Source organism: Cydia pomonella, chromosome 4, assembly GCF_033807575.1.
Source record: "Cydia pomonella isolate Wapato2018A chromosome 4, ilCydPomo1, whole genome shotgun sequence".
Classification (NCBI taxonomy): Eukaryota; Metazoa; Arthropoda; class Insecta; order Lepidoptera; family Tortricidae; genus Cydia; species Cydia pomonella.
Window position 1 is genome coordinate 14,484,189 of NC_084706.1, and position 24,048 is coordinate 14,508,236.

General features: G+C 36.3%; 2 protein-coding genes across 3 annotated transcripts in view; one reads left to right on the plus strand and one right to left on the minus strand.

Annotated features, from left to right (window-relative positions):
- The window catches only part of LOC133517142 (hemicentin-1-like), a 292,977-nt gene that overhangs the window by 43,257 nt on the left and 225,672 nt on the right, over positions 1–24,048 (minus strand). For both annotated transcript variants that reach the window (XM_061850306.1, XM_061850305.1), the window contains 3 exons: positions 23,140–23,250; positions 21,425–21,631; positions 11,687–11,841 (listed from right to left, as the gene is read on the minus strand). In XM_061850306.1, coding sequence (XP_061706290.1) covers positions 11,687–11,841; positions 21,425–21,631; positions 23,140–23,250 — 473 coding nt within the window. The remainder of the gene's footprint in view (positions 1–11,686; positions 11,842–21,424; positions 21,632–23,139; positions 23,251–24,048) is intronic.
- On the plus strand, positions 3,460–9,161 carry LOC133517129 (uncharacterized). The gene has a single exon (XM_061850289.1). It carries the CDS (start codon positions 3,811–3,813, stop codon positions 8,989–8,991), a length of 5,181 nt encoding a protein of 1,726 aa, XP_061706273.1. The 5' UTR covers positions 3,460–3,810; the 3' UTR covers positions 8,992–9,161.

Genomic DNA, 24,048 nt, shown 5'->3' on the forward strand with positions numbered 1-24,048 from the left:
AATAAACTGACTGCTTGGCTTCTTGATAATTGTTTCTATAGTGTACAAAAATATTTAGATCACAACTGACATGCTGCTGAAATTTCTAGTTGATAATTGACATTCATATTCAGGAAATATTGTAAATTCTATTTTATTTATTATAACTTTGACATTTTGTTTAACTTCGACCCTCGATTATTATTTTACTTGACATTCTGTAAATTTGATATTTTTAAATTTTTGTTTCTATTTTTATATATACTGCCTGTTTTTTAAAATATTTGCACGCCTGCTTGCAGACTGAATGCATGGATTTTCTTTTATCTTGTAAGACCTTTATATTACTGTGTTCTATGCAAATAAATTATTTTTGAATCTTAAAAAACAAAAAAGACAAATCGCCAAACGTAAACTAAGCGTCGTTGAAGAATTCCATTCTGATCAGCATCAGAAGTTCTACTTCATCAAATGTCACTCTTTTTAAATGTAAATGCTTGATTTGTTAAAGAAAATACAAAAATCGCTATATGCCTTTAACATTTGAGGAATTGCCTCGATTCTTCATAGATTCTACCATCAGATCTCGAGCTTGACAAAAATGTGTCTTAAAAACCTAATTTGCCTAACAAACATAACGAAGACGACAAATCGCCAAGCGGAAACTATGCGACGACAACAACGTACAAGGTGCAAAGTGCTAAAATGTTCGAACTACGTAAGCTGCAGCATAATGATCTAGAAGCCGAAACCTATCGCCTGGTATAAAAATTTTCTTAAAATGTCACTTAGTATAGATTTTTAAATGACGCATACAGTGCCATCTGAGTCAAAAATTTGTATACTAACACGAACACCATTCCAAGTGCCACATCGAATCGTACACGATGAATGCCATCTCAGTCACTCGCGCGCACGGAGCGCTATTTACCACGTCGCACTCAGTTCGCGGCCGACCGGCTAGTCATGGGTTGTGAAAGATTTGATCGTTTTTTGGAGAATATTAACATGTTGTTACGTTACTTTTTTCTTAATTTTGAGTTTTTGTTAAGAATTTTGTTGAATTCATTCGATCGATCAATAAACTACAAATATAGGTTTGTTAATCATGACGGAGAAACGTGCGAGATGGTTGGAATCATTAAAATCAGCAGCCAAAATGATCGGGTACGGATTGCATCAAAACAGAACTAAATAAATCGACCACAATAAATGGAGGTATGTAATATTTATTTACGTTTTTTTTATATTTTTGCGTTTATATGCCTAAAAATGTATAAAGTGTTCTATGTGACACATATACCTACATACGTGTAAAGTATATAAGAGAACTACGTACACAGGACTATCTGCCACTGAGAACTATATACGTTACTATAATAGCTGTAGTTAACAAAGCACGTAAATCTATGTGCGACTTAGAATTGTTTACGCCATTTAATCAGTCACTTAGAACTATTTACCTTTTAGAATTCATTTTTGTACACACTCATAATAGTATGACTATTGCTATTTATATCTTATATCTGTCATTGCAAGTTCTAATTGAAACATTAAAAAGCGTAAGCGTAATATTATGGTATTATGCTATGCTATGTGTAATATAATAACTATCGCAGATTAAGGTTTTATACGGGCAGTTTTGTTGTATAGCTAATCCTTATTTTGATCACTGTTTACTTTGCACCACGAATAGAGCTTTACGTATAAATATATGCACATAATGTTAAAGCTTATGTTGCTTTTAATATGCATGGTATTTGCCTTTCAGTGTCACCACTAAGGATGGATGGAAGCATCATGCGAGGAATTATAAAGAGCACTGCCAACTGCGTTTGAGGAGCCAAAAGATACGCATTCTACTAATACAAGCATATCAAGTCAATTTGAGAATCAAATCTCCATACCATGTTTTGTTAATGACTCTGATTATAGTACAGCTGAAAGTATGTTTAAAATTATTAACGAGTTGGAGAGCAGAGAACATATCGAACGCTGTATTAGCACCATCATCATCCGTTTTATTCGGTGAAATCACATACTCGCCCCAGTCAACGAATGCACAATGAATGAACATATAGTAACAGTCCGTTGCCCCATAATTTTTCTAATCTTAACAGTCTTATGAATTCTGTAATTATAAAACCTATGAGCATGCCCGAAAGTTGTGTTATTTTTGATAAGACGCCAATAATTTCCGATTCAAGTGACACTGAAAATTATTATTTTAGAAAGCAAATATGAAACAAAATAAAAATTAATTAAAAGAAAAGACAAAAACGTTAGGCCATCGCAAACCCAAGCGACTCCGTTTGGATTCATCATCTATGGATTCTTTAAACGAGATTGAGTCGAGTGATGAATCAACCCAAGTGCACAAAAAAAGGTCACACAAGGGTGTTAAAGTAATCCTAACCCTGGAAAAAAAGAAGCAAAAATGGAAAAAGTTGGATAGACAACGTTCGAAATATAAGATGTTAACATTATTTTCTAAGAAGAATATTATGTCTTTTTGTTTTGTAAAATTGTACACATTTTGTTTTTTAGGTTTTTAAATAATTAATATAATCAGATGTTACTTTGCGGAAATCCATACTAATTAAAATAAAAAAATATTACTTTGTTAATCCGCAAAAAGAGAACGTGCTAGTGTCAGTTCTAACCCGTTAGTATAACTTGCGTATTTTTACATGCAATTAATGTTTCCACCCTCCCACTGCAAAAATAAATACGCAAATAAATATAACAACGCACCATCAAAAGTGTTTCGCCTCTCTACGAGGCATCCTCAGGAGATGCTGGAGATGAGAGATGCTGACGCCCGACAACTGAACCCCTATATTCAGTTGTCGGGCATAATACGCAAGTAAGTATAACGGGTTAGCACTGATTGAATAGCACACGTTATCTTTTTGCGGATTAGCAAATTCATATTTTTGTTTTTTTTCAGCTGTGAGGCATTTTTTATGTTTTGAAAAAGATTTGTATGAGTACATATATTATAATATTTTCAGAAAGACTAAGAATTCAATTCTAGGATAAAGGATGTGATAGAACAAAATATTAATTATTGAAGTTCCTAAGTCAGAGCTTTGGTTAACTTTTGACTATTAGATTGTTATTTCTATTATTTGTGTCTTTATAAAAAATAAAATAATTTATATTTATGCTGAGAACATGTCTCTTATTATTTCACTTATTTTCCAAGGTGAAGAATATTATGTTTGTTTTTTTTTATATTTATATTGTGAGACATTGTTTATTTTAATGTTATGCATGCGAAAAGACTTGTTTGAATACGTAATTTTGTCAGAAAGACTGATAACTTATGTGATTCTGACGACCGGTTTGGCCTAGTGGGTAGTAACCCTGCCTACGAAGCTGATGGTCCCGGGTTCAAATCCTGGTAAGGGCATTTATTCGTGTGATGAGCATGGATATTTGTTCCTGAGTCATGGGTGTTTTCTATGTATTTAAGTTGTTAACGCGCACTCGAACCTATCATAACTAGTAGTATTACCTATATATGCATTTCATTTTTAGTAGCATTACAAAAATCATAGCAACAGGACGTGTTTTAATTCTCCACTCAATTATGAACCTTATTGCATTCAACATATGGTCCAAACGATCCGGATAAGGAAAAAGTGTTTCGAGCGCTCGCCGTTGGACACCTGGCCGCGAGAACAAAAGAATGTGATAAACAAGCCGATAGAAACAAGTTAAAAGATACGATTTCAATGCAATTTCGTTTCAACTTAAATATTTATTTCAAATCATTGTGTTTACTTGTGTTTATACGTGAATAAGTGAAGATTCAACTTACGAAAAATGGCTACGGCGGAACAATTGATGACTGTTTTACAAGATACGGCAGGTTTACTTCAGAAAACACAAGTGAATTTAAAGAAATGCTCTAAGGCACGATTAACAAGAGGTTATGTTGAGGCGAGATTAAGCTGCATACAAGGATACTGGGCGACGTTCAAACAAACACATCAAGAACTTATTAAGGTTATGCCACGCGAACAACGAGCTGTTACGCAATATTTTATTAACGAAGAATACTTTATTTACGAAGATTTATACTTGAACATTGAAGGCGATCTGAAGGACTTATTGAACAGCAACACAAAACAAATCAACCTCAATACAAATAACTCGGATAACCAAGTGGGAAAATTACCTCGAATTCAACTTCCAAGTTTTACCGGTGGTTATGAACAATGGCCCACTTTTAAAGATTTGTTTTTGTCAATTGTGCATAACAATGCGTCGCTTAGTAATGTACAAAAATTGCATTATTTGAAGACCAGTGTATCCGGCGAGGCAGAAGCGATTTTAAAGCACGTTCAAATTACCGAAAGTAATTATACACAAGCGTGGGACATTCTTCAAAAGCGTTATGGAAACAAAAGGTTAATAGTGAATTCTATATTGAAGCGGTTATTTATGCAAAGGAGATTAAATACTCAGTCGGCCACTAACCTGAAATCATTATTGGATACTACAACTGAATGCTTAAATAGTTTACATAATTTGAATATGGCCACCGATTCCTGGGATCCTTTAATCATTTTTCTGGTAGTGCAGAAATTGGACCCGGAGTCACACAAGGATTGGGAGGAGTACGCTCACAAGGATGATTCCGAGGAATTACCCAAGTGGACAGACTTCGTCAAATTTCTGGAAGCTAAATTCCGAACGCTAGAGCTCATCACCGCTTCTTTATCAACTCCGCGCGAAAGAAACATAGTCAAAGAGCGCACGTTCCACGCCACAGAATCGCATACAGAGAAGAGTTGTGTCATGTGTAAAGGTAATCACACACTCTCTCATTGCAAAGAATTTGCAAAGATGCTACCTAATGAGAGATGTGAATATGTAAAAAACAATAGGCTATGTTATAATTGTCTAGTACCAGGACATGCGGTTTTCAAGTGTCGATTGCCCATGTCATGCCGAATATGTCGCAAGCGCCATCATTCACTCGTCCATGTATCCAAGAGCCCGGAAACAGCAGAGCAAGATAACAATACCCAACCGACGCTATCCAAGGACAACGAGACTGAACCAGGAATTCAAGCTACCGTGGCAATTGCATCACACCACACAGCTAGACATAGTGATGGCTTATTAGCAACTGCAATCGTGAACGTAAAGAGTGAGCAAGGTCACACCATTGCACTCAGGGCTCTTATCGACCCGTGCTCACAGGCATCTTTCATTAGTGAGAAAGCGGCCCAATTATTAAAACTTAAAAGAGAATCAACAAGAGCAAGTATAACTGGATTGGGGCCTATAAAGGCGAACGCAAATCAAGTGGTTCAATTACAGGTTTCGTCGCAATATCAAACGTCGTATTCCATACAGCTTCGAGCCTATGTGATTTCCAAGCAATTGACCACTGAAATGCCTGTGAAAACTATGAATACAAGCAATTGGTCTCACATACAAAATCTACACCTGGCCGACCCAAAGTATAACACACCAGGTCCAGTAGATCTTCTCCTTGGAGTTAAAGTATATGCACAGATTATTCAAGAAGATACACCAATAATCAAGGGTCCCCCGGGTACACCATGTGCTCAGAAAACCTACTTGGGTTGGATCCTATTTGGAGATAATGGAGAGACGGATACAAGTATACAGGAAAAATCTTTTATTACAATGCATCATCAAGTCGATGTAGATGATTTATTGAAGACTATATGGGAGGTTGAACCCGATACAAAGAGAACATTAACGGAAGAAGAACAGACATGTGAAAGAATTTACAAAAATACCTACAAAAGAAATGAAGAAGGAAGATACATCGTCAAGCTACCTTTAAAGACAGAAGTACCAAGAGCATGTGAAGGAAATACACGAGAAATAGCACAGAACAGATTAATACAACTAGAGAGAAGATTTCTAAAAATGCCAAAGCTTAAAGAAGAATATGTAAAGGTGATTGATGATTACCTCGAACAGAAGCACATGGAAAAGGTACCAACCGATGAAAGACATACAAAGAAGAGTGTATACTTAGCCCATCATGCAATTATTCGAGAAGAGAAGGAAACTACAAAAACGCGTGTCGTGTATGACGCGTCGTGTAAGGGTACCAATGGTTTCTCTTTAAACGACGACCTCCTTGTTGGGCCAGTTTTACAAGAAGATTTGAGAAGTTTGATAATGAGATGGCGTATGCACGCTGTATGCTTCGTCTCAGACATTCACAAAATGTATAGGATGATTCTAACAACTAAAGAAGATTCCGACTATCAGAGAATTTTATGGAGAAGTAGCAGCGACAAGGAAATAGAAGATTACCGTCTCCTAACAGTAACTTTCGGAACAGCTTCAGCTCCATATCTGGCAGTTAAAACGTTGCAACAGCTGGCTATAGATGAAGGAGACGAGTTTCCTGTTGCAGCAAAGATGATCACAGAAGACTTCTACGTCGACGACCTGATGTCCGGATGTGACACTATCGAACAAGCAATAGAAGCCAGCAAACAATTGCAAGAAGTTATGCAAAAAGGAGGATTTCAGCTCAAGAAATGGTCATCCAATAGTGTCGAGTTTATGCGAAGTTTGAAGCCCGAAGATAGATCAGTTAACGCACATATTGATTTAAACATGGATGGCACGATCAAGGCACTTGGTGTTCAATGGAACATGGGAACAGATCAATTCGAGTACAACCTTAATCTTCCAGAGGTAACTAATCATATCAGCAAACGAACCATTTTGTCTGACATCCAGAAACTGTTTGATCCTCTGGGCTGGATCTCACCCTGTGTCCTGATGGCTAAAATACTGATACAGAAGTTGTGGCTGGCAAAGGTGAATTGGGACGAGGAACTTAGTCAACCCTTAAAAGATGAATGGCTTCGATTAAGAGTAGACTTGAGACAGGTCAATGAGGTCCGTATTGATAGATGGCTGGACACTTTGAGCACTGAAGGAGCAAATATTCAGATACACGGTTTCAGTGACGCCTCTATCTCCGCTTACGGTGCAGCCGTTTACATTCGAGTAGAAAAGGCAGACGGTACAGTCAAAACAAGGTTAATCGCTTCGAGAACACGAGTCTCTCCAGTGAAACCTGTCTCTTTACCTAAATTGGAATTATGTGGAGCCGTTGTGTTGGCAAAATTGTTAAGACAAGTCCGCTGTGCTATGAGAATACCAGCTTCACAAATATTCGCATGGACAGACTCTTCCATTGTAATTTCATGGATTTTTGGCGAACCACAAAGGTGGAAAACGTTTGTGGCAAACAGAGTTGTGGAAATAACAAACAATGTTAGTCAAAACCAGTGGCATCACGTTACTTCAGAGGATAACCCCGCCGACATTGCATCTAGAGGAATGTACTTGTCAGAGTTGAAGGTTTCTAAGATATGGTGGGAAGGCCCTGAATGGCTATCTAGAAAGGAAATAGAATATAGAAGACCAAATGTCATTTCAACCGACATAGAAAGGAAGAACGTGATACAGGCAAATTTAAACGTGTATGGAAGCGAGAAGGAGAGAAAATTGACAGAGCAATTTAAAGACTTTGATAATTTACAAGAATTAATAAAAACCGTAACATATTGTCGCAAATTTCTGAACATGAAAAAACTGCAAATAGACAATTTAAAATTAACTACTCATGACTTAGACCACACACTGCAAATATGTGTAAGACTTGTACAAAAGGAAGAATTTGGAGAAGAAATAGATAGACTAACGACGAACAAACAAGTACATAAACGGAGCACTATAAAATCTTTAAATCCCTATTTGGAAGAAGGTCTACTGAGAGTGGGAGGAAGGCTTAGACTTGCAAACATAAATAATGAAGAAAAGCATCCCTTAATATTGGGCAATAGAAACAACTTAACTCCTCTGATAATAGCCGACGCACACTTAAAGACCATGCATGGTGGAATAACACTCACGATGAGTTATTTACGTTCCAAATTTTGGATTATAAAATCAAAGAATTTAGTAAAGGCTCACGTCAATAAATGCCTTGTATGCGTCAGACAAAACGCTGCTCCAAAAGCACAGCTGATGGGAGACCTGCCAAGAGAACGAGTTACGCCTGCTAGACCATTTTTACATAGTGGCGTCGACTTTGCAGGACCTTTCACTACCCTAATGTCTAAGGGTAGAGGAGCAAAGACTACGAAGACGTATGTAGCTATATTTATATGCTTATCAGTTAAATGCATACATCTAGAGCTAGTCAGTGACCTGACTTCTGAAGCCTTTATAGCTGCCTTCAAGAGATTTGTGGCCAGGAGAGGGAGATGCAACCATTTGTGGAGTGACCAAGGAAGAAACTTTGTTGGAGCCAATAAGGAATTGATTAACGCATGGAAAGAGGCACAACTAGATTTTACAGGAGAAATTTCCGATTCCTTGGCTAAAGACGGTGCGCAGTGGCATTTCATCCCCGCCTATAGTCCGAATTTTGGTGGTTTGTGGGAGGCTGGTGTAAAATCCCTGAAATATCATCTAAAAAGAATCGTCACCTCTCACCTTACCTTCGAGCAATTTGTGACAGTCCTTTGCGAAATTGAGGCATGCTTAAATTCAAGGCCGTTATGTCCAATTGATAACGACGATACAGACAGTATAGAACCCCTAACACCCGGACACTTTCTGATCGGCGAAGCACCCATAAACGTCCCATCGCCCGACTTGAAGGATGTTCGAATGAGCTCACTATCACGATGGCAGCACACACAGAAATTGGTCAGAGATCTTTGGTGCAGATGGCAACACGAGTACCTGTCACGTTTGCAACAGCGACCAAAGTGGTTAAAGAGAGTAGAAGAGTTCAAAGAGGGACAGATTGTTCTCATTAAAACCGACAATCTTCCACCTGGAAAATGGGCTCTCGGCCGAATAGTCGCTAAACATCCAGGTCCAGACCATATTACGCGAGTGTATAGTGTTAAAAGTGGTGATAGTGTGGTGAAAAGACCAGTTACAAAACTATGCTTATTACCAATACAGATTAATGATTAATGTACCAATATATTTGCATGCTTTCAGCTTATTAAAATGTATAATTGTTTTTAAAGGACTTAGTAGTCCTTTGGCCGGCGGTATGTTAACGCGCACTCGAACCTATCATAACTAGTAGTATTACCTATATATGCATTTCATTTTTAGTAGCATTACAAAAATCATAGCAACAGGACGTGTTTTAATTCTCCACTCAATTATGAACCTTATTGCATTCAACATAAGTATTTATAAATATTTATATATATCGTTGTTTAAGTACCCTCAATACAAGCCTTATTGTGCTTACTGTGCGACTTAGTCAATTTGTGTAATAATGTCCTATAATATTTATTATTATTTATTTATTAAGGTAAATAAGTATGAACAATGTTAAAAGGTGCTCCTTTTTTCCTGACAAATTCCGTGATTAAGACTGATATGAAAGATTTTAGTAACAAGTTTACTTTTTTATTACATTTTATTGAATAAATAACACAACTAATATACTTTTACTTTCATTTAGTACTTTCTTCATAATTATTAAGCTATAAAACTAATGTCGAATATGATTCTATCTGCAAAATGTGTCAAAATTATAATTATGCAGATTTATACACAATAATTATGTAACCAAAAATAAAATAAAAAACGGCGCGTCAAAACTATGTTATATAATTTAGAAAAATAATCAGAAGAAATGACTTAAATTTGATAACCTAATTCACACATAGAACCTTTTATAGTGAGTCGGACACTTTCTTTACGAAGTATAATATTCTAAGTCCCAGATAGACCTACATACGTAGATTTTATAGAAAATTGTAACCAAGTATAATGTTCTAAGTACCAGATAGACCTGCTTACGTAGTTTTTAAAGAAAATTGTAACCAAGTATAATATTCTAAGTGGTAAATAGAACAGTATACACAACGGTGAGCAAATAGTTATAACTTAATCCAGTGGACTATCTGCAGTTTCTCAAAAACTACAATTAAATTGAGTTATATGAAAATAAAATAAGCAATAAAATAAAATAATAATCAAGTTTGCCAAATTTCAGGTTATTATCTATAAAACGAAAAAAAGTATAAGGATTCTACTTCTGTTTTGCTCTCCTGTAAAGTTGTCATTTCTCAATTAGAATCATATACGTTGTTGTCGTCGATTATGCGTCGTTGAACAATTCCATTCTGATCAGCATCAGCAGTTCCACTTTATTGAATGTCACTTTTTTACATGTAAATGCTTGATTTGTTGATGAAAATACAAAAATCACTATATCTATGCCTTTCAGATTTGAAGAGTTTCCTCGATTCCTCATGGATCCCATCATCAGAACCGAGTTCTGACAAAAACGTGACCAATCTATACATATATATTAATAACAACAAAACACATTGTCCTGGACTGCAAACAGGAACAAATACCTAGGGACTCCGTGCACACTAAGACAGGCAGTTAGCAACCTGAAAACTTTGCTAGGCTTCGTGGAGGAGCTGGGGTGGTTAGAGTAGCGCTACCTCGTTTCACGCAAAATAGGCACAATGGTTGTCGATTTGTTGAAAATGCCCAGAAGCACTAACTAACTATATATTAATTCAATCAAAAAAATAATTTTCAAAATCGGAATATGCATTATTATCGAATTATGCAATAACAAACGTAAAAAATAAAAAACATACAACCGAATTGAGAACCTCCTCCTTTTGAAATCTTTAAGTCGATTAAAAATTACATTTCGTGCATATAATTTGTACGAAATGTTAATGACGCTAACCTCTGTTAGTGCCAAATTTTACCACCTTATGCGCCGATCATTTTACTTACCCCCACCGTGCACTTCGCAGGCGTGTTCAGATATTTGTGAGCACCCTGGACGCTCCGATATATCTGATGGCGACTGTACATAATTATATATCAACTCACCCATTGAATCCACCGTTCAATGGGTAACTATGGACCGCTATAGTGAGCATGGTCTGCCATGCTCTTGTTAGGTTTTTATTTAATAAAAAAAAATGTTTTATTTAGGTTTCGATAAAATGTTTTTTATTAGTTAGATTAAAAAAAGGATATTGCCCCTGAAAAGCCTTTTTGAATTATGATACTTAGACTAGATCAATTTGTATAAGATTATAATTCAATTAAATTCAATATTTTGTTTCAGGCATGACATAATATATTTATATTTATTTTATACTAGCTTCTGCTCACGACGTCGTCTGCGTGGGATGATGATGATAACTGATGCTACCCTATGGGCCCAGGAAAGACTATTTGACCTAGCGTTTTCCCGGCCTAGCGCCTGGGTCCGCTTTCCTACTTAATCTTCTCCACTTTGAAAATATATTGTATTATTTCTATTTTTTAATTTTGTTTATTTAAATATTGGTGCCTTTTCTATTGTAATTTAATTATCTTTGTTAGTTTAACATATTGTCTTTTTTATTAAGGTGATGTAAACTTTACACTGTGTGTGTACAGCAGTCAAATAAATGATTTATATATCCGTCCATAATAATCCTTCTAAAAAATAAACGTAGTGGTTTAAATAAGCCAATTCCTATCATGATAAAGTACTCTTGTTCCTTATACATAACGGTCTATAGTAACTCAAAAATCTGCGCCCCTTAACCCATAATCAACATAACGTACAAAAAAGTACAGAGAACTTCAAATAAAGTTCCATACCAGTTTTTTCTAACGAAATTACCTTCTGTGGCCCATCAGCATTCATCTGTTTCCCTTCGAGCCACCAGGTAATAATGGCAGGCGGTCGCGCCCCCACCGCTCGACATGCCAATTCAGCTTCTTGACCCACAGACAGCGGCTGCTCTCTGGCTAGAATTTCCACAAACAGTGGTCTCACTGTAAAAAAGAAACTTCATTAAACAGATGTAATCACAGCCACTTAAGTGGTGAAGAGCGATCGCGCTTCATCTAGGTAGAGTATAAAATGGGTGTTTATAAAACAGTAACTTTATACATTAGCGTTTGCGTTAAATCCAGTAGTTCTGATTTTTGCAGACTTGTTTATGATGTCGTGTTTTTGTAGATTTGGCCGAATATAACCTTAAAGGACTAGTTTTTGATAGTACTTTCTCATGGTGTTTTAAAAGTAGACTAAATTTGCTACAATACGACACTAGAAGATTCTCTGTAGACTTAATAGTTTCCGAGATAGTCCTTCATAGTTTTTAATTTTTTTCTAACTTAAATTAATAGATATTGCTACTGCTGATAATCCTATGAGGACAGAAAACTTCAAATATGAAATCTTTACAGACGCCTCCAGGTCGGGCTGGAGCGCTGTATGTGGTAATAAGAAAGCAAACGGGATGTGGAAAACCGTTGAGATGGAACACCATATAAACTATTTAGAATTGCTCGCAGTATTTTTAGGCCTGAAAAGCCTCGCTTCAGAGGTTACCAACTGTGCAATATTATTACGAATCGACAATACGACCGCTATTAGTTATATTAACCGTATGGGAGGTATACAATTCCCACATTTAAATGACTTATCAAGATCAATTTGGCAATGGTGCGAGGAACACCATATTTGGTTATATGCGTCATATGTGAGTATTCACAAACTTAATCGCGCAGATGAGGAGTCTAGGAAAATCAATCCCGACACAGAGTGGGAACTGTCCGCCCAAGCTTTTGATATCATTATTAAAAAATTAGGACACCCAAATATCGATTTGTTCGCTTCACGTGCTAACGCGAAATGTGACGCATTCGTCTCATGGAGACAAGAGCCAGATGCCATGGCGGTAGACGCGTTTACGCTTAACTGGAGTTCTAACTTCTTTTATGCATTCCCACCGTTTGCACTAATACTAAAATGCTTAAGAAAGATTGTTGACGATAAAGCTGATGGAATACTCGTATTCCCCTATTGGCCTTCGCAAGCATGGTTCCCTTTCCTGACAAAAAATCTAAAGTCAGAAATCATAATGTTCCCTCCTCATAAACAACTGCTAAAATCACATTTCAGGGACCACCACCCCCTGCATGCCAGCCTTACCCTGGGTGCCGCGAGGCTTTGGGGGCGGCGTTTATCAAGCGGGGAACCCCACTCGAGGCAGTGCCTCTAATGCTAGCCTCATTGGCTCAGAATAAGTCAATATGGCGTAACCATAAAACTTTGGTGGGAATATTGCACTTCTAAAAATATTGACATCTATCATCTGTCGATGACTCGATATCCGATATACTTTCCTTTCTAAATTTAATAAGGGTTGTTCGTATGGTTCATTAAATAGCCACCGTTCGGCGTTATCCTTGCTGCTCGGCAGCGAGATAGGTACTGATAACTGTGTGAAAAGACTGTTAAAAGGGGCATTTAAATTAAAGCCAATAACACCAAAATATAATTCCACCTGGGATCCTCAGGTTGTATTCAATCATGTTTCGTCTTGGTATTCCAACTCCGATATACCCCTGGAAAAAATCACTAAAAAATTAGTTACTCTATTAGCACTCTGTACAGCTCACAGAGTGCAAACCCTGTCACTCATAAAACTAGAAAATATTACAGAAATTCCAGATGGAATAAAAATTGCCATAGTCGACATAATTAAAACTTCCGCTGTAGGCCAAGAACAACCCATATTAAATTTGCCATTTTTCCGAGAAAAATTAAGTATCTGCCCAGCTACGACCCTTAAGGATTATATTTTGTCGCGAAAAATTTAAGGGTTGGTAGCACGGGAACGCTTTTCCTGACATATAGGCGACCTCACAAGGCCGCTAGCAGTCAAACCCTAAGTAGGTAGATCAAACAAGTATTGCATGAAAGTGGTGTGGATGTCACTGTGTTTGGTGCTCATAGTACTCGCCACTCTGCTACTTCAACGGCTTTTGCGGCTGGAATCAGCCTAGATACGATCAGAAAGGCGGCTGGCTGGACCAGCACCTCTAAAACCTTTGCCAAATTCTACAACCGACCAATAATCAATTGTACTGATGATTATGATTTCGGTAGATCGATTTGTTTCCCAGAAACCAATGTAAGTGACAATGGAGATTCCTAAATGTTAACTGTAGTGCATAACTGCATATAATATAATTTTTGAGATTATTAGGCATGTTAAACAAGTATATAAAAATAAAAACAATGAATATTAAAAACAGTTTTTATTATCTCACAAAACTTTCAACTCTAAACATCTACCTGTTAAAACATTATATCGAGAATGAAGCGATGAAATATAATAGATGATTAAACGAACTTTCCTAAAGTGAAGTTCGATCACTATTATATGAGTCCCTTCATTCGAAGATATAAATATAATCACCCACCCATCCCTAGGCGACCCAAAAAAGAAAGTTTTGTTTGTGACTCTAAAAAATGAAGTCTACGGCAGCGCCCCACCCCCAGGTGGCGGCCGCCGGAACTACTAATACCGATTTTAAATCAAATGAAATGCTCTAAAAGCGTGCTAGTTGCCTGTAGGTTTAAGGGACTACCTGTTAAAACATTATATTTTCGAATGAAGCGACTCATATAATAGTGATCAAACTTCAGTTTAGGAAAGTTCGTTTAATCAGCTATAATAAGCCTTATTAGAGCGGTAAGAAAGTCGTAGTCATCTTGCTTAGAAACAAAATTTATAGTTTTTTTCGGTACAGGCCTTATAGTTTCTAAAGATAAATATATTTTTCACGTCAGCAGCTCGAACAAGGGTAATTTGCTGCTTAAAAACAGTGAGCAAAATGCGATTTTGCTGGGTGAGACAAAATAACATTCAAGTGACCTTTAGATTCGAATGTCATTTCAACGTGCGGGGCCTAATACAAGTTTGAAATATTTGGATTCTATTGTCTTTATCCCTTTCACGTCATTAGCAAAAAGAAAGAGACATAAAAAGTGCATACGTAATTCAACGGTATATTGACGGTTTATAATAGACCCCCGAAATAAGTCAGACCGCATCGTTCCAATTTTATTATACAATCAAAACAATGAACTTATACATATTTACGCAATTATTACGCAGTAAATAATTCTACTTAACTACTTTTAACGATCTCTACTATAGTTGACAAATAGTAGTATCCGCAATTCGGACCGGATCTTACTAAGTTTTTTTTTACAAAAAAAAAGTTGTCGATTGAACTGTCAATTGATGTTCGTTAATTCATTATTTTCATATTATTTTATTGAAATTTCTTTCGTTTTGTTTTATTGCGGTAATTAAAGTTAATTGTTAGAATACCTTCAGAAAACATGAGTGAAATACCTAGTGATCCGTCCGTCTGGATTACATTTTTCAAGGTTGTATTTTTTGATGGCTGACTGACGTGAAAAATTTTGTGTACTACACGAGATCAAAGTTATTTACATCTCGTGCGCTTTTGAGTCCCTTACTACGGTCAAGATTCTAAATTATTATAGAATCTTTCGCTTGCACGGGACTCAAAACAAGCAATCGAAGAAATATCAAACTTTGCTCTCTTGTTGTACAAATAACTATTTCACGTCAGCAGCTCGAACGAGGGTAATTTGCTGCTTAAAAACAGTGAGACAAAATAACATTCAAGTGACCTTTATATTCGAATGTCATTTCAACGTGCGGGGCCTAATACAAGTTCGAAGTATTTGGATTCTATTGTCTTTGTCCCTTTCACGTCATTAGCAAAAAGAAAGGGACAAAAAAAGTGCATACGAAATTCAACGGTATACTGACGGTTTATAATAGACCCCCGAAATAAGTCAGACCGCATCGTTCCAAAACACCCTACGAGTCTCCATTCGTAATAATTAATTAATGAAATAAAAGTTTAAAATTTAATAAAAACACCATATTTTATGTATTTTATTATACAATCAAAACAATGAACGTATACAAATTTACGGAATTGTTACGCAGTAAATAATTCTACTTAACTACTTTTAACGATCTCTACTATAGTTGACAAATATCAGTATCCACAATTCTGGCCGTATCTTACTAAGTTTTTTTTTACAAAAAAAAAATATCGATTGAACTATCAATTGATGTTCGTTAATTCATTATTTTCGTATTATTTTATTGAAATTTCTTTTATTGTGGTAATTAAAGTTAATTGTTAGAATACCTTCAGAAAACATGAGTGAAATAGTGATGAGTCTTCACCATATATGGATTATATTTTTTCAGGTTGTATTTTTTGATGTCTGACTGACGTGAAAAATTGTGTGCACTAAACGAGATCAACTCGCTACGCTCGTGAATCTATTATAGTATGGTATCTTTCGCTTGCACGGGACTCAAAACAAGCACTCGAAGAAATATCAAACTTTGCTCTCTTGTTGTACAAATAATTATTTATTTAGACTACAAAATGATACTGAGTAATAATGGTAACGAGGGAGAAGCGGAAGCTTTGTTTATAATGGTTTTTAAATTAAGAAAAACTACTAAATACTTTCATTATTGTCTTTGAGTTTTATCAGATCTACACGTCCATTAATCTTGCTAAAAAAAGTTTTCTCAAAGCATTTTTTCCCCAATAAAAATAGTAAATGAACGCTAAGACACATTGTGGAACTAAAGCCAGCTTTTAATTATACGCTCAAAGTGAAATTCTAACATTTTAGCTTAAAAGCTTATTCTGAGCAGAATGGGTGTTATGTATTATAATGGAAAATAATTTCCTATCTGCCAGCGACGAATGGTGTTGCTGAGAGGACAATGCGCGCAAATAAAAACTAATGGTCGCTCCGACCGCGAACTCACCAACACAAAAGAATTTTGTAACAGCCATGAGCTGTCATATCAGAGGTAAACCCTGCCGCACACGGGAAAGTATGATCTATGTTAATCGCTCGGTTTTATGTGGACTCAGTTTTGCAATAACAGTGAATGAGCGGTTGTCGGCAGGTTAAGCGGGCTTTATGAAACTTTTCCCCATTCCGCGGGAACGTGGAACTAGGTGAAACTATTTTTCGTGTACGTGGAATTGCAGAGATTTTACGCAAAGATACTCAGAGTTTACTTGCCTTCGTAGTGCATTTAGCCATTTGGATTGTACGTACCCACGTACGGAGCCACCGACATTTTGATACAGGTTGGGGTTTTCGGCGTCGGCGACGTCTGAGGTTAATAATTGTTAAGTTTAGGTTCTAAGTCAAGTTTGGTATTATTTTCAACTCTTATAATACTGCCGTAGGCGGTTCGACCACGGTGACTATTTAGTACTGGTTAATGAGAACGACACTCGTGAGCTCCCAGGTGCCTGACATAACCGATACGGCCACATTCACTGCCAGGTCAGCACCCCTCCGGTCGGGCGTTTAACTCGTCACATTTTACATCGAGTTCAACTAAATCAAAGATGAAGACATAGATTCCATCTAAATCGGATTCAGCAGTTATTGATTCCCCATACAAACTTTGACCTTCCTTTCCTCTTTTAAAGGGTAATTCTTGGGATAAAATCTATCCTATGTTCTTCCCCGAGACTCATACTCACTCAGTATCTCTCCACCAAATTTCATTTAAATCGATTCGGTGGTTATTGATTCCCCTTACAAACTTCCAACTCCCTTTTTCACACCCTTAAGGGTTGATTTTTGGAGTAAAAACTATTCAATGGGACTCAAAATATCTCTATAGGTACCAAATTTCAGCTTCAGCATGAAGAGGAATTTAAAAAAAGGTTTTTTATTTTATTTTATGTTTTCTACTTCGGTATGGTGTCAATTGATACCACAAAATATGAATTCAGCATACCCGATTTATACGAAAACAATACCAAACTTGGTCTAGTAACTTAAAAATCAGAATCGGGCTCCTGATGTTATGTTGGTATTTAGGTAACAACAAGTTTGCGGTATTTGCGGTTGAGACCCTTGAATAAAATACCCCTTGAAAAGAATTAAATACTCTACGAGTCCACAGGTGTCCGGAGATCTCGCTCATTCGGCTGCCCTAAGCGGATTTCAAGTGATTTTTTGTTTCTTTTTTTCACATTTTTCGATTCAGAAAATTAAAAGCTATCGATCATCGTGAACCTTTTTTTGTAAACCTCAATTTTTTGACTTATAAAGGCCCATCACCAGAAATATAATGATTCAAAATTACTAACATAGTTAATAAAGTTCTTAGGTTATTCCTTCCATTTTGACATGTCCTAAGTACATATAACCTCATAACTCACAGCAAGTACGTATTAAATGACGTAGTGGCACGTCAGGTTTGTCACCGCTTATAATGTCTTGCGCGGTTAGTTAGACAAATGTCCTAATATCAGGGATATGACACACTGCTGTGTGCTTGCGCTGTGCACCTGTGGGAATGGTATTAATGGTTCCGTAGACCAAATTGAACGTTTTGTATGCTGTTGAAGGCTGCACGTGGTTCTAAAAAATACCTTTAAAGAGGAATGTACGCGTTATGCCGCTTACACTAATGGAAGCAGGTACATAGCGGTGTGTGTGTATATGTAGCTGAACTATTTTAAAAGTAACTTTTTTATGTACTTTTATGTTGACTCTATGGGTTCGGTATAAATAAGTAGGTACTTTAGTGCGACAATTTTTTGAAGTGTTGATAACAAAGTTTGTTTCCAACTACCGTCAGCTATAATTTCCGAACATTTCTAAACAGGTCATTTCGTAATGTCCAATAGCCATGACGGGTTGGAAACATTTGAAGGGTCAAGGCTTGATGTACGCGTACGACGCCATTTTAACAGCCTACAGATGTGTTTCAGCTTAGGTCTAGGCAGTTATGATAGGGCGTCATGCGTACGTTTAGGTATCACACCGACTCAGATAGTTGCCATGCACAAGAGGTAAACTGAGAACATTCACTTTTTATAAGACAGCTAATTTAGAAATAAAATTTACCTGATCTTGGAAGGTAGGTATATAATTAAAAACGACAGCTTATATTGTAGGTATGTGAAGTATAAATAAATAAATAAATAATTATTATAGGATATTATAATACAAATTGACTAAGTCTCACAATAAGATCAATAAGGCTTGTGTTGAGGGTACTTAGATAACGATATATATAATATATAAATACTTAGATACATAGAAAACATCCATGACTCAGGAACAATATCCGTGCTCATCACTCGAATAAATGACCTTACCAGGATTTGAATCTAGGACCATCGGCTTTATAGGCAGGGTTACTACCCAATAGGCAAGACCGGTCGTCAAGTATACGCTTCGATTTACACAAAGGGGCTCAGATTATAATTGAACTCATAAAATAAAATTTATCAAACGGTTTCCATTGTACGCATACATTGTACTTATTATCTGTTTAATTCACTCATGTCCAAACTGAAAATCGTAGGGTAGTTGCTGAGTATTATCTTTCTTCAATATATACATCTCTAGGTTGTGATCCAGGCAATTCCATACAGAAAAATGCCTAAAGTCCGAAATTAAGACTCCGTGCCCTGTCCGAAACTCATTTGTAGAACGTAAATAGAAAATTCCTACCAAGAACTGTACATTAGTACCTATTAATAATTTAAACCAATATTTTTATTTCCATTGAACACATACACAACTAAAAACAAGTAAAGCATAATAAAAGCACTTAAATTAAAAACTTATAAATAAAAAAAATTGGCCTAAGTCGAAGTCGCTCGGTAGGGTGCCCAGAATGCTGGCCGCATTGCCCCGCTGTATATGTAGGCCCCCACGACCCCAAGGTTTCCACCCCAAACGCCGCAAATGTAGCTACTACCTAGTGTGACATACTTGCGACATTTGAGGCTTTCGGCCGAGGATGCAGCCACACCAGCGACAACTTTGGTACCTGAAATATGGGACGGAGCCAGGATATCCACGCAGCTAGCGTCCCAGACAAGTGGCCGACCTATACTCTAAGGCACCAGCATCATTCCGTCAGGCCTCCTGCCATCGACCCTGGCTAGACCGTTGGGCTCGAGGACCGCTGGTACCTTGGCACTGACAAGGGCCCTTCGGATGACGTAGTTGAGGCTGGCGTGGCGAGGGATCCTTCCAGCACTACGGCTGCATGAGAGGCCGTGGTGGCCCAGATTAACAACCATAACACCGCGTACACTGTTCACTTCTTTGTGGTAGATACCTTATACTGACCTACCTTTTTTTGTTCCTGTGTGTTGACAAGTCACTGAAATTTCCAGAAATTTACGACAGAAGTATAAAAACGGTAGGTAGACAGGGTGACAATTTTTTATAGTTTGCATGGCTTGAATAATATGTATATTTTAAATGGCTTTTCTTTAACGAATAATTGTTTGATATACTTAGCACTTTTTAACCTGTATATTGGCGATTACGTAATGTTTAAAGACGATAAAAAAAAATTTTTTCCAAGTTTCGTGCCAATAAAGGCCACCTGCACCATCCCGCTAACCCGGGGTTAACCGGTTAAACCGTTAACCCATTGTCAAATTGTTCTGGTAACCTTGGTAACTCCAGGTTTAAGCGGTTAACTCCGGGTTAGTGATTGGTGCAAGTGGCCTTAAGATGCTATTTAGGATGCTAGGATGCCATACTTAGGTATATCGGGGTTATTTAGGTCGAATACCTCAAACCAGCTACAAATACACGATAATTAATTAAAAATGAAATCAAATTTAATGTTAAATAATGATGTTAATATTAATACCTTTCCAGACTCATTTAAAACTAAACCAATTCCTGCAATGTATAAATAGTAACTGAATCACAGTAACAATAAGCCCTTATGAATATTGCCCTTTGATATGATATTAAAATAATTGTGATAAAAAACACATTTAATCTTATGAAATACAGAAAGACACTTAAATGTATCTTAGAAATTCCATTGCGGGCTTAAAAGCCGCCTGGTAACTAACATTCATATTTACATAGAATATACCATCTATTAGACCTGTAACGTTATGGCATTGACCTTTTCACGGTTGGTTCCCTTATTTATATAGAAACAAAAATAAAGACATAGTCAAGACTTGCTACGCAAAGAGGGCAGGTCGCAAGTCATAATATAATTAATGGGCAAGTCATAACTCGTATGTCTAAATTGGCGGAGGCAAAGGGCAGCACGTATTACTAACCCCGGGGTCGTAACATTTAGCCTCCTTACTCAAGGACTCATTACAATGTCAAATAGTTTATTAGAACTTTCAGGGTTTTTGGTTTTTTGGACTATATATTTACTATTCGATAAATTTAAGACTTCCCTAGTCCGTACGCAGATTAAAGATTACCTAAGTTAATTTATTATTTTTACTAGTGGACTTTTCATAAGTCTATTACACCGTATATAAACTACAAGTTCTTATTTAAGTTACGTACAGTTAAAAGTATGTCGGTATATACAGTCATACACGGATAAATAAAACATTTAGTTATCGTTAAATATGCTACCCGCAGGATAATTGTGTTCCAACAGTTTTATGTAGGTATATAAATCACAACCTCATTTAATTGTTATAACGTGATTGTAGTTTTACTCACAGTATAGCTGTATTTGCACGTTAACCCTCAACGGAGGCACCAGCAGTGTGTTATCCGCGGTGCAGGTATACACAGCTTCTAAGTAATCCCTGGTGAGCCGAGGGATTTTCAGTTCAAGTGTGCTGACCCCAGAACCATCTTCCAAGGGCTCCAAGGTGTGAATGGGCTTGTCATCCCGCCACCATCGTAGGCGTGGCATTGGTTTACCTGTGGTAAATAAATTTTTAGTATAGTATTTACGAACACTGGCACTGAAAATAACGAGTTCGTTATAATTTTTAAAATAATAGACACAAAATTCAATAGACCATAAAATAACTTTAAATTGAATGTCACCAATTAACTCACTGTCGAACACACAATGATACTTGTAAATAATCTATGAATGAACTATTAAAAATTGAGTCGTCGTGATTAAATAAGAATGAGAAAAGTGAGATACAACATTTAAAACTTTGCGTTTTAAACTCTTCTTTAAAAAAAACCTCAAATAACCTGAATATAGACTTCTGGTTTATTGCGTTTAATCATTAGAAATAAGCTGATTTGAAAAATTGATCGTTGCAAATAACCCTTTTGAAGAAATTTAGTCGAATTAAAAACCATCCTGTACAAGTAAGAGTGCCTATATTGATGTGTGATAATTGAATAATTCAGTAAATTTTACAAAGATCCCATCATCAGAACCGAACGTGATGAAAATATAACAATTATACCTTTTAGGTAAACGTAAAAAAAATGAAAAGAGAAAAACAATCCAGCCGAATTAATCGAACATTTCTATGACTACAATATTTTTGAGAAAGTGACAGTAGGTGCAGTAAATATGTAGCTATGCATTGTTTACTTTCTTTCCCTTTGCCGAAAAGAATGTAATCACCCAATTATATTCATCCATACATTCGCACTACAATGAACATGTAAAAAACATTTAGTTTCATGAGCATGCTCATTTTCATGCACTTTTGTGGTATACATTTATAATGATTGTACAATAATTAACAACCGAATATTAATATAAATATTGCTGATGCAAAAGTTTCTATATTACACAAATTTGTTGACTCAAAATGGATCCTACTATATCATTGTTATTAATGCAGGTAAATATATTGACTAGCATCGAATCAGAGAAGGTTCACATGAAAAATTGGGTAATTTCTCACGACCCCTTTTGTAGCGTTATTCTGGTTTTCACAACTGACCCAGTTTAAGGATGACATTTTCTTACATCTCAGAAATAAATGGATCGAATCAGGACTAGGTCTACTCCTAGGTATTATATGGCGTATGATTTGTTTGCGTTAAATTTCATAATGATATTAATACAGTTAAATCAATCAATACATTATAAATATTCAAGCTACGATTTCGGCTTTACGATTTTGTGCTCTAGCTATTTGCAGCGTGCTTTTGTATTCTTGGACAATTCTGATGATACCCGTATCATAATACTTAAATACATAAAACAAAACAGTCGAGGCTTGCATATATTTGAGAAAAACTTATTCAGAGGTATTAACTAGGAAAGGTCACTGATTTCGGTGATTTCTAGAATGTTTGTCTGTCTGTAAAATGGTTCAGTACTTACAATATAAACCACTGTACCACAATCTATTGTACCTACTTGTTTTGTAGGAACTTAAAACCGCGAAAATATTGTTAAAAATAAAGAATATCACCAATAATTATAATTATGTTATTTATAGTTTTACCTCCACTTACAACACAGGTGAGTTTGACACTGGTATCCTCTATGTATGGACCAGCCACACCGCTCACTTCTTTGTCTAGTTCGTCGAATATTTTCGGTTTTTCCGGTAACTCTGCAAACAAGAACAACTATTTAGAAAAAGGTTGCAAAAAATAATTACACATTTTAACTTAGCTTTTCACATTTGTACCTATAAAATATGACCTTCAAATCTTATACCTTTAATTAGAACCACTTTGCGTTGTCTGATTGAATTGAGATTTGACGTACTTCCTTAACTCCTTAATATATAATAATGGAGCTAGTCTGATGATGCAGTTAGAAGGCCACCAGAGGAAATTCTTGATGGAAAAATACAAATATATTGAGTTTATGTTCATTAAAAAGGTCTTGACGAGTACTCGATAGACATGTAAAGTCAGCAATAAAAGTGTGTATCAAAATTATTTTTTGACAGTTACTTGTAGTACATTAGAATTCACTCCTCCGTTCTGCATCGACCATAAATGAACAACAGATACGTACGTACGTCAGACACATTCGACCTACCTACTATGCCAGTCATCATCATATCGACGCTGGAAAGGAGAAATAGGATAAGCGATATTCTTAGAGATATTGTATACATCATTGGAATCGCAAGATTTTTCTGGATCGAATAGGTTTCATACCCATCTGACAACTTTAGTGTCGCTTATCCAGTCGATGATTTAGAGAATCCCTGGTACATTTATGTTACCAAACGACTGGGATTTTAAAAAACTTTTTGGAAAATGGAGATCAGTACCCCTAGTGTAAATATTTTCGACTGCGAAACGTGACGTACGCGTTTGCGTTAAGTGTCACTTTGTATGAGATTTTTGACTTTCCAAAACGTCCCGCTTGGCGCGCTCTTTCTAAATCCAATACA